General features: G+C 45.5%; 1 protein-coding gene across 2 annotated transcripts in view; it reads right to left on the reverse strand.

Moving 5' to 3' along the window:
• Positions 1-12,446, reverse strand: part of gas2a (growth arrest-specific 2a) — a 71,063-nt gene that overhangs the window by 32,366 nt on the left and 26,251 nt on the right. For both annotated transcript variants that reach the window (XM_014126049.3, XM_014126051.3), the window contains exon 2: positions 4,995-5,158. In XM_014126049.3, the coding sequence (XP_013981524.1) occupies positions 4,995-5,139 (145 nt within the window). In that variant the 5' untranslated portion in view covers positions 5,140-5,158. The remainder of the gene's footprint in view (positions 1-4,994; positions 5,159-12,446) is intronic.

Genomic DNA, 12,446 nt, shown 5'->3' on the forward strand with positions numbered 1-12,446 from the left:
TCAGTAACCCAGCCTGGATCCCAAAGAGGCCATGCCTCAGTAACCCAGCCTGGATCCCAAAGAGGCCATACCTCAGTAACCCAGCCTAGATCCCAAAGAGAACATTCCTCAGTAGCCCAGCCTAGATCCCAAAGAGAACATGTCTCAGTAACCCAGCCTGGATCCCAAAGAGAACATGTCTCAGTAACCCAGCCTGGATCCCAAAGAGAACATGTCTCAGTAACCCAGCCTGGATCCCAAAGAGAACATTCCTCAGTAACCCAGCCTGGATCCCAAAGAGTGGGTTACTGTTGAGGAGTGACAGACTCTATCCTAGCTGGAGGGGTGCTCTCATCTTATCTACGAACATAGACAGGGCTCTAAGTCCTCTAGCTCCACAATGAAATAGGGTGCAGGCCAGGCAGCAGGCTGTTAGCCAGCCTGCCAGCTTAGTGGAGTCTGCCACTAGCACAGTCAGTGTAGTCAGCTCAGCTATCACCGTTGAGACCGTGTCTGTGCCTCGACCTGGGTTGGGCAAAACTAAACTTGGCGGTGTTCGCCTTAGCAATCTCACTAGAATAAAGACCTCCTCCATCCCTGCCATTATTGAAAGAGATTGTGATACATCTCAAAATAGAGCTACTTAATGTAAGATCCCTCACTTCCAAGGCAGTTATAGTCAATGAACTAATCACTGATCATAATCTTGATGTGATTGGCCTGACTGAAACATGGCTTAAGCCTGATGAATTTACTGTGTTAAATGAGGCCTCACCCCCTGGTTACGCTAGTGACCATATCCCCCATGCATCCCGCAAAGGCGGAGGTGTTGCTAACATTTACGACAGCAAATTTCAATTAACAAAAAAAAAACCCAGACTTTTTCTTCTTTTGAGCTTCTAGTCATGAAATCTATGCAGCCTACTCAATCACTTTTTATAGCTACTGTTTACAGGCCTCCTGGGCCATATACAGCGTTCCTCACTGAGTTCCCTGAATTCCTATCAGACCTTGTTGTCATAGCAAATAATATTCAAATTTTTGGTGACTTTAATATTCACATGGAAAAGTCCACAGACCCACTCCAAAAGGCTTTCGGAGCCATCATCGACTCAGTGGGTTTTGTCCAACATGTCTCTGGACCTACTCACTGCCACAGTCATACTCTGGACCTAGTTTTGTCCCATGGAATAAATGTTGTGGATCTTAATGTTTTTCCTCATAATCGTGGTTCTTAATGTTTTTCCTCATAATCCTGAACTATCGGACCACCATTTTATTACATTTGCAATCACAACAAATAATCTGCTCAGACCCCAACCAAGGAGCATTAAAAGTCGTGCTATAAATTGTCAGACAACCCAAAGATTCCTTGATGCCCTTCCAGACTCCCTCTACCTACCCAAGGACATAAGAGTACAAAAATCAGTTAACCACCTAACCGAGGAACTCAATTTAACCTTGCGCAATACCCTAGATGCAGTCGCACCCCTAAAAACTAAAAACATTTGTCATAAGAAACTAGCTCCCTGGTATACAGAAAATACCCGAGCTCTGAAGCAAGCTTCCAGAAAATTGGAACGGAAATGGCGCCACACCAAACTGGAAGTCTTCCGACTAGCTTGGAAAGACAGTACCGTGCAGTATCGAAGAGCCCTCACTGCTGCTCCATCATCCTATTTTTCCAACTTAATTGAGGAAAATAAGAACAATCCGAAATTTATTTTTGATACTGTCGCAAAGCTAACTAAAAAGCAGCATTCCCCAAGAGAGGATGGCTCTCACTTCAGCAGTGATAAATTCATGAACTTCTTTGAGGGAAAGGTCATGATCATTAGAAAGCAAATTACGGACTCCTCTTTAAATCTGCGTATTCCTCCAAAGCTCCGTTGTCCTGAGTCTGCACAACACTGCCAGGACCCTAGGATCAAGGGAGACACTCAAGTGTTTTAGTACTATATCTCTTGACACGATGATGAAAATAATAATGGCCTTTAAACCTTCAAGCTGCATACTGGACCCTATTCCAACTAAACTACTGAAAGAGCTGCTTCCTGTGCTTGGCCCTCCTATGTTGAACATAATAAACAGCTCTCTATCCACCGGATGTGTACCAAACTCACTAAAAGTGGCAGTAATAAAGCCTCTCTTGAAAAAGCCAAACCTTGACCCAGAAAATATTAAAAACTAATCGGCCTATATCGAATCTTCCATTCCTCTCAACATTTTGAGAAAAAGCTGTTGCCCAGCAACTCACTGCCTTCCTGAAGACAAACAATGCATACGAAATGCTTCAGTCTGGTTCTAGACCCCATCATAGCACTGAGACTGCACTTGTGAAGGTGGTAAATTACCTTTTAATGGCGTCAGACCGAGGCTCTGCATTTGTCCTCGTGCTCCTAGACCTCAGTGCTGCTTTTGATAACATCGATCACCACATTCTTTTGGAGAGATTGGAAACCCAAATTGGTCTACATGGACAAGTTCTGGCCTGGTTTAGATCTTATCTGTCGGAAAGATATCAGTTTGTCTCTGTGAATGGTTTGTCCTCTGGCAAATCAACTGTACATTTCGGTGTTCCTCAAGGTTCCGTTTTAGGACCACTATTGTTTTCACTATATATTTTACCTCTTGGGGATGTCATTAGAAAACATAATGTTAACTTTTACTGCTATGCGGATGACACACAGCTGTACATTTCAATGAAACATGGTGAAGCCCCAAAACTGCCCTTGCTAGAAGCCTGTGTTTCAGACATAAGGAAGAGGATGGCTGTAAACTTTCTACTTTTAAACTCGGACAAAACAGAGATGCTTGTTCTAGGTCCCAAGAGACAAAGAGATCTTCTGTTGAATCTGACAATTAATCTTGATGGTTGTATAGTAGTCTCAAATAAAACCATGAAGGACCTCGGCGTTACTCTGGACCCTGATCTCTCTTTTGACGAACATGTCAAGACTGTTTCAAGGACAGTCTCTTTTCCATCTACGTAACATTTCAAAAATCAGAAACTTTCTGTCCAAAAATGATGCAGAAATATTTATCCCTGCTTTTGTTACTTCTAGGTTAGACTACTTTCCGGCTACCCGGATAAAGCACTAAATATACTTCAGTTAGTGCTAAACACGGCTGCTAGAATCCTGACTAGAACCCAAAGATTTGATCATATTACTCCAGTGCTAGCCTCCCTACACTGGCTTCCTGTTAATGCAAGGGCTGATTTCAAGGTTTCACTGCTAACCTACAAAGCATTACATGGGCTTGCTCCTACCTATCTTTCCGATTTGGTCCTGCCGTACATACCTACACGTACGCTACGGTCACAAGACGCAGGCCTCCTAATTGTCCCTAGAATTTCTAAGCAAACAGCTGGAGGCAGGGCTTTCTCCTATAGAGCTCCATTTTTATGGAATGGTCTGCCTACCCATGTGAGAGACGCAGACTCGGTCTCAACCTTTAAGTCTTTATTGAAGACTCATCTCTTCAGTAGCTCCTATGATTGAGTGTAGTCTGGCCCAGGAGTGTGAAGGTGAAAGGAAAGGCACTGGAGCAACGAACCGCCCTTGCTGTCTCTGCCTGGCCGGTTCCCCTCTCTCCACTGGGATTCTCTGCCTCTAACCCTATTACAGGGGCTGAGTCACTGGCTTACTGGTGCTCTTCCATGCCGTCCCTAGGAGGGGTGCGTCACTTGAGTGGGTTGTCACTGACGTGGTCTTCCTGTCTGGGTTGGCGCCCCCCCCTTGGGCTGTGCCGTGGCGGAGATCTTTGTGGGCTATACTCGGCCTTGTCTCAGGATGGTAAGTTGGTGGTTGAAGATATCCCTCTAGTGGTGTGGGGGCTGTGCTTTGGCAAAGTGGGTGGGGTTATATCCTGCCTGTTTGGCCCTGTCCGGGGTATCATCGGATGGGGCCACAGTGTCTCCTGACCCCTCCTGTCTCAGCCTCCAGTATTTATGCTGCAGTAGTTTGTGTCGGGGGGCTAGGGTCAGCCTGTTATATCTGGAGTATTTCTCCTGTCTTATCCGGTGTCCTGTGTGAAATTAAGTATACTCTCTCTAATTCTCTCTTTCTTTCTTTCTCTCTCTCTCTCGGAGGACCTGAGCCCTAGGACCATGCCTCAGGACTACCTGTCATGATGACTCCTTGTTGTCCCCAGTCCACCTGGCCGTGCTGCTGCTCCAGTTTCAACTGTTCTGCCTGCGGCTATGGAACCCTGACCTGTTCACTGTGATTACTATTATTTGACCATGCTGGTCATTTATGAACATTTGAACATCTTGGCCATGTTCTGTTATAATCTCCACCCGGCACAGCCAGAAGAGGACTGGCCACCCCTCATAGCCTGGTTCCTCTCTAGGTTTCTTCCTAGGTTTTGGCCTTTCTAGGGAGTTTTTCCTAGCCACCATGCTTCTACACTTGCAATGCTTGCTGTTTGGGGTTTTAGGCTGGGTTTCTGTACAGCACTTTGTGACATCAGCTGATGTAAGAAGGGCTATATAAATACATTTGATTTGATTTGTTGATGACAGCCAGCCACATCAAGGCCATTTCCAGAGCAGTCAATAATATAATAATAATATATGCCATTTAGCAGACGCTTTTATCCAAAGTGACTAACAACAGCGAGTGCATACATGTTGGTGTGGGTGTCCCCAGTGGGAATCTAAGCCACAATCCTTACCCAGCATGTTGGTGTGGGGTCCCCAGTGGGAATCGAAGCCCCAATCCTTACCCAGCATGTTGGTGTGGGTGTCCCCAGTGGGAATCGAAGCCCCAATCCTTACCCAGCATGTTGGTGTGGGTGTCCCCAGTGGGAATCGAAGCCCCAATCCTTACCCAGCATGTTGGTGTGGGTGTCCCCAGTGGGAATCAAAGCCACAATCCTTACCCAGCATGTTGTTGAGCCACATGTTCTCCATCATGAGCAGTAGACCAATACACAAACATACTGTAGGATTCACATATATATTAATCTATATATGAATGTATATATTCCATACATCATATAGAACTTACCCAGCATGCTGGTTAGCCATAGGGCCAGGTCTTCCTTCATTGGCAAAAGGCTGGCTTCGTGGCGGCTGGCCAGCCATTGGCTGTATTGTTGCATATCCGTCAGGCCTGGGCCAATTGGCTGCTTGGGACTCAGAGAGCTGCACATGGTGAGTCTCTCCCGTCACCTTGAGAGAGGAGAGGGGTCGGACAGTCACAATAAACACTGGCCTTGAGAGAGGCGAGGGTCGGACAGTCACAACAAACACTGTTATTGAGAGAAGAGAGGGTCGGACAGTCACAATAAACACTGGCCTTGAGAGAGGAGAGGGTCAGACAGTCACAACAAACACTGTTATTGAGAGAGGAGAGGGTCGGACAGTCACAATAAACACTGTTATTGAGAGAGGAGAGGGTCAGACAGTCACAATAAACACTGTTATTGAGAGAGGAGAGGGTCAGACAGTCACAACAAACACTGTTATTGAGAGAGGAGAGGGTCAGACAGTCACAACAAACACTGTTATTGAGAGAGGAGAGGGTCAGTCACAACAAACACTGTTATTGAGAGAGGAGAGGGTCGGACAGTCACAACAAACACTGTTATTGAGAGAGGAGAGGGTCGGACAGTCACAATAAACACTGTTATTGAGAGAGGAGAGGGTCAGACAGTCACAATAAACACTGTTATTGAGAGAGGAGAGGGTCAGTCACAACAAACACTGTTATTGAGAGAGGACAGGGTCAGACAGTCACAATAAACACTGTTATTGAGAGAGGAGAGGGTCTGACAGTCACCTGCTCTCCATTTAAGTCTGTCTTCACTTGAACCACTCTTTCCTTCTATCTATCCATCCTTCCACTCCACTTCTATCCCTCTCATTCTCCTCTACTGGTCATTTCATCCCTCCATTCAACCTCTTTCCCTCCCTCTCTCGTCATCATTTCCTCCAGTTACTGGCTCTTCACCCACACTGTCCTGCTAAACCCACACTATCCTGCTAAACCCACACTGTCTTGCCAAACCCACACTGTCTTGCCAAACCCACACTATCCTGCTAAACCCACACTACCCTTCTAAACCCACACTGTCCTTCTAAACCCAGCTCTGTTCACCCACACTGTCCTTCTAAACCCACACTGTCTTTCTAGACCCACACTATCCTACTAAACCCACACTGTCCTTCTAAACCCACACTGTCCTTCGAAACCCACACTGTCCTTCGAAACCTACACTGTCCTTCTAAACCCACACTGTCCTGCTAAACCCACACTGTCCTGCTAAACCCAGCTCTGTTCACCCACACTGTCCTTCTAAACCCACACTGTCCTTCTAAACCCACACTGTCCTGCTAAACCCACACTGTCCTGCTAAACCCACACTGTCCTGCTAAACCCACACTGTCCTTCTAAACCCACACTGTCCTTCTAAACCCACACTGTCCTGCTAAACCCAGCTCTGTTCACCCACACTGTCATTCTAAACCCACGCTGTCCTTCTAAACCAACACTGTACTTCTAAATCCACACTGTCCTGCTAGACCCAGCACTGTTCACCCACGCTGTCCTGTAAACCCACACTGTCCTTCTAAACCAACACTGTCCTTCTAAACCCACACTGTCCTTCCCATCCCCCACTGTCCTTCCAAACCCACACTGTCCTTCTAAACCCACACTGTCCTTCAAAACCCACACTGTCCTTCCAAACCCACACTGTCCTTCTAAACCCACACTGTCCTTCCAAACCCACACTGTCCTTCAAAACCCACACTGTCCTTCCAAACCCACACTGTCCTTCTAAACCCACACTGTCCTTCTAAACCCAGCTCTGTTCATCCACACTGTCCTTCTAACCCCACACTGTCCTTCTAAACCCACACTGTCCTTCCAAACCCACACTGTCCTTCCAAACCCACACTGTCCTTCTAAACCCACACTGTCCTTCTAAACCCACACTGTCCTTCTAAACCCAGCTCTGTTCATCCACACTGTCCTTCTAACCCCACACTGTCCTTCTAAACCCACACTGTCCTAAACCCACACTGTCCTACTAAACCCACACTATCCTACTAAACGCACACTATCCTACTAAACGCACACTATCCTACTAAACCCAGCTTTCTCTACCCACACTTTCCTACTAAACCCAGCTCTGTTCACCCACACTGTCCTTCTAAACCCACACTGTTTTTCTAGACCTACACTATCCTACTAAACCCACACTGTCCTTCTAAACCCACACTGTCCTTCTAAACCCACACTGTCCTGCTAAACCTACACTGTCCTTCTAAACCCACACTGTCCTGCTAAACCCACACTGTCCTGCTAAACCCAGCTCTGTTCACCCACACTGTCCTTCTAAACCCACACTGTCCTTCTAAACCCACGCTGTCCTACTAAACCCACACTGTCCTTCTAAACCCACACTGTCCTACTAAACCCACACTGTCCTGCTAAACCCACACTGTCCTTCTAAACCCACACTGTCCTTCTAAACCCACACTGTCCTGCTAAAACCAGCTCTGTTCACCCACACTGTCATTCTAAACCCACACTGTCCTTCTAAACCCACACTGTCTTTCTAAACCCCCGCTGTCCTTCTAAACCCACACTGTCCTGCTAAACCCACACTGTCCTGCTAAACCCACACTGTCCTTCTAGACCCACACTGTACTTCTAAATCCACACTGTTCTTCTAAACCCAGCTCTGTTCACCCACACTGTCCTTCTAAACCAACACTGTACTTCTAAATCCACACTGTCTTTCTAAACCCACACTGTCCTACTAAAGTCACATTGCCCTTCTAAAGGCAAACTGTCCTACTAAACCCACACTGTCCTTCTAAATGCACACTGTCCTTATAAACCCAGCTCTCTTCACCCACACTGTCCTACTAAACCCAGCTTTCTCTACCCACACGTTCCTACTAAACCCAGCTCTCTTCACCCACACTGTCCAACTAAATCCAAACTGTCCTTATAAACCCACACTGTCCTTCTAAACCAACACTGTACTTCTAAATCCACACTGGCCTTCTAAACCCAGCTCTGTTCACCCACGCTGTCCTGTAAACCCACACTGTCCTTCTAAACCAACACTGTCCTTCTAAACCCACACTGTCCTTCCCATCCCACACTGTCCTTCCAAACCCACACTGTCCTTCAAAACCCACACTGTCCTTCAAAACCCACAATGTCATTCTAAACCTACAATGTCCTTCTAAACCCAGCTCTGTTCATCCACACTGTCCTTCTAAACCCACACTGTCCTTCTAACCCCACACTGTCCTAAACCCACACTGTCCTTCTAAACTCACACTGTCCTTCTAAACTCACACTGTCCTTCTAAACCCACACTGTCCTTCTAAACTCAGCTCTGTTCATCCACACTGTCCTTCTAAACCCACACTGTCCTACTAAACCCACACTGTCCTACTAAACCCACACTATCCTTCTAAACCCACACTGTCCTACTAAACCCAGCTTTCTCTACCCACACTTTCCTACTAAACCCAGCTCTGTTCACCCACACTGTCCTTCTAAACCCACACTGTCCTTCAAAACCCACACTGTCCAACTCAACCCACACTGTCCTACTAAACCCACACTGTCCTACTAAACCCAGCTCGGTTCACCCACACTGTCCTTCTAAACCCACACTGTCCTTCTAAACCCACACTGTCCTTCTAAACCCACACTGTCCTACTAAACCCAGCTCTCTTCACCCACACTGTCCTACTAAACCCAGCTTTCTCTACCCACACTTTCCTACTAAACCCAGCTCTGTTCACCCACACTGTCCTTCTAAACCCACACTGTCTTTCAAAACCCACACTGTCCAACTCAACCCACACTGTCCAACTCAACCCACACTGTCCTACTAAACCCAGCTCGGTTCACCCACACTGTCCTTCTAAACCCACACTGTCCTTCTAAACCCACACTGTCCTTCTAGACCCACACTGTCCTTCTAAACTCAGCTCTGTTCATCCACACTGTCCTTCTAAACCCACACTGTCCTACTAAACCCACACTGTCCTACTAAACCCACACTATCCTTCTAAACCCACACTGTCCTACTAAACCCAGCTTTCTCTACCCACACTTTCCTACTAAACCCAGCTCTGTTCACCCACACTGTCCTTCTAAACCCACACTGTCCTTCAAAACCCACACTGTCCAACTCAACCCACACTGTCCTACTAAACCCACACTGTCCTACTAAACCCAGCTCGGTTCACCCACACTGTCCTTCTAAACCCACACTGTCCTTCTAAACCCACACTGTCCTTCTAAACCCACACTGTCCTTCTAAACCCACACTGTCCTACTAAACCCAGCTCTCTTCACCCACACTGTCCTACTAAACCCAGCTTTCTCTACCCACACTTTCCTACTAAACCCAGCTCTGTTCACCCACACTGTCCTTCTAAACCCACACTGTCCTTCAAAACCCACACTGTCCAACTCAACCCACACTGTCCAACTCAACCCACACTGTCCTACTAAACCCAGCTCGGTTCACCCACACTGTCCTTCTAAACCCACACTGTCCTTCTAAACCCACACTGTCCTTCTAAACCCACACTGTCCTACTAAACCCAGCTCTCTTCACCCACACTGTCCTACTAAACCCAGCTCTCTTCACCCACACTGTCCTTCTCTCATCCCACTCAGACAGCCCCAGTTCACTGACCTCCCAAAACCACCATATAAACTTTTTTTTAAAGGCCCCCAATTTTATGTGCTGAGAGGTTCACTGACAGAGTAGGACTTTTAATGTGAGTTTTCAAAGAGTGTGAACTGTGATATCAGATTAGATGTGAGTTTTCAGAGTGTGAACCGTGATATCAGATAAGATGTGAGTTTTCAGAGTGTGAACCGTGATATCAGATGAGAAGTGAGTTTTCAGAGTGTGAACCGTGATATCAGATGAGATGTTGAGTTTTCAGAGTGTGAACCGTGATATCAGATGAGATGTTGAGTTTTCAGAGTGTGGACTGTGATATCAGATGAGATGTTGAGTTTTCAGAGAGTGAGCCGTGATATCAGATGAGATGTTGAGTTTTCAGAGTGTGAACCGTGATATCAGATGAGATGTTGAGTTTTCAGAGTGTGGACTGTGATATCAGTGTAAGGACAGTGTAAGTTTCAAGTTTTATCAGTCATATGTACGGGATACACTTGGTGTACACCCTTTCCAACGAAATGCTTACTTGCAGGTTCCTTCTGGACCTAACAACAACAATAATACATAACGAAAGATAAGAATAGGAACATAGAGTAAATTGCTCAGTAGAATACATTTTGTTTTAGCGTCAGTATAATACAGGAAGGCACAACTGACGTGTATGTAATCACTGTGGGAATTGAACCTCAACCTTAGCGTTGCTACGGTATCGCCACACTCTGACCAACTGAGCCACCTTTAATTCAGTAATATAAGCAGGTGTCAGCTAGTTTAACCTGAATGTCTCTTATCTCGGGGTTTGTTGTTAACCCATTCTGTCCTCCTACAGCAGATTTAACCTGAATGTCTCTTATCTCGGGGTTTGTTGTTAACCCATTCTGTCCTCCTAAAGCAGATTTAACCTGAATGTCTCTTATCTCGGGGTTTGTTGTTTACCCATTCTGTCCTCCTAAAGCAGATTTAACCTGAATGTCTCTTATCTCGGGGTTTGTTGTTAACCCATTCTGTCCTCCTAAAGCAGATTTAACCTGAATGTCTCTTATCTCGGGGTTTGTTGTTAACCCATTCTGTCCTCCTAAAGCAGATTTAACCTGAATGTCTCTTATCTCGGGGTTTGTTGTTAACCCATTCTGTCCTCCTACAGCAGATTTAACCTGAATGTCTCTTATCTCGGGGTTTGTTGTTAACCCATTCTGTCCTCCTAAAGCAGATTTAACCTGAATGTCTCTTATCTCGGGGTTTGTTGTTAACCCATTCTGTCCTCCTAAAGCAGATTTAACCTGAATGTCTCTTATCTCGGGGTTTGTTGTTAACCCATTCTGCCCTCCTACAGCAGATTTAACCTGAATGTCTCTTATCTCGGGGTTTGTTGTTAACCCATTCTGTCCTCCTAAAGCAGATTTAACCTGAATGTCTCTTATCTCGGGGTTTGTTGTTAACCCATTCTGTCCTCCTAAAGCAGATTTAACCTGAATGTCTCTTATCTCGGGGTTTGTTGTTTACCCATTCTGTCCTCCTAAAGCAGATTTAACCTGAATGTCTCTTATCTCGGGGTTTGTTGTTAACCCATTCTGTCCTCCTAAAGCAGATTTAACCTGAATGTCTCTTATCTCGGGGTTTGTTGTTAACCCATTCTGTCCTCCTAAAGCAGATTTAACCTGAATGTCCCTTATCTGTTTTTTTTCTCTTCTCTTATCCCATTCTGTCCTACTAAAGCAGAGGAGTAGGAGAGTGTACCAATGGAAGAACACAATCAGGGTACCTTTGTCCTCCTGGCCAAGACCTGGCTGTACTTACTGCTCTGGGCCTGGTGTGGCGTACATTGTATCTACAGCAGAGGTTTTCAAACTTTTTTTTGCCAAGGGACCGCCAGTCCAGGCAAACCGGTGTCCCCCGGGACTCCATCATATGTTAGCAAAAAATGTAAATAACACATCCTTGTCACGTCCTGACCAATAATAAGTCGTTATTTTCTATGGTAGAGTGGTCAGGGTGTGACAGGGGGTGTTTTTGTGTTTGTTCTATGTTCTCTATTTCTATGTTGGATTTCTAGTTTGTCTATATCTAGGTTGGGGTTTATTGGGTTGACCTTCAATTGGAGGCAGCTGTTCCTCGTTGCCTCTAATTGGAGGTCATATTTAGTAGGGGTGTTTTTTTTTCTTCCTGTTGTTGGTGGGTAGTTGTTTCCTGTTTAGTGTATGTTCAACTGACGGAACTGTTGTCGGTCGTTTTTTTGTATTAGTGTTTTCATTAAAGTAAGTTATGAGCACTTCACACGCCGCGCCTTTGTCCCCTTTGTACGACCCGCGTTACAATCCTGTCTTATCATCAGGTGAATGATAATGCCAAGTAGAAGTAATCAACATTCTTAAATGTAAAGATTTGGTAGACAGTTACATTATTTTGACCTCCCCACCATTCATTGGAAGTGGAAGTGAGAACTAACATAGTCTATTAGCTAGAACGGTATCTTGGTCGGTAGAGAACATTTTGCAGTTTCTAAGTTAATTTCCATCAATTCTACACAGTTTGGCATGAAGCTAAGAGACAATTTTGCAGTTTAAAGTCAATTTCCATCAATTCTACACATTTTTTTCCATGGCTAATGCCGTGTTTCTCTGCTCAAACGCTTTAACTAAATCAACGGACATGCCTGGTTTTGGGAATGTTCGATTCTCCCAGACTTTCTAGTTTTAATTGATTGTTAGTTCTCAAAGACGGTTTTATAAAAAAATATATATAGTTCAATACCTTTTCTGCACACTTTCTATCTAGTTTTGGTCGTT

This window comes from Salmo salar, chromosome 10 (assembly GCF_965601325.2).
Source record: "Salmo salar chromosome 10, fSalSal1, whole genome shotgun sequence".
NCBI classification, from domain to species: Eukaryota; Metazoa; Chordata; class Actinopteri; order Salmoniformes; family Salmonidae; genus Salmo; species Salmo salar.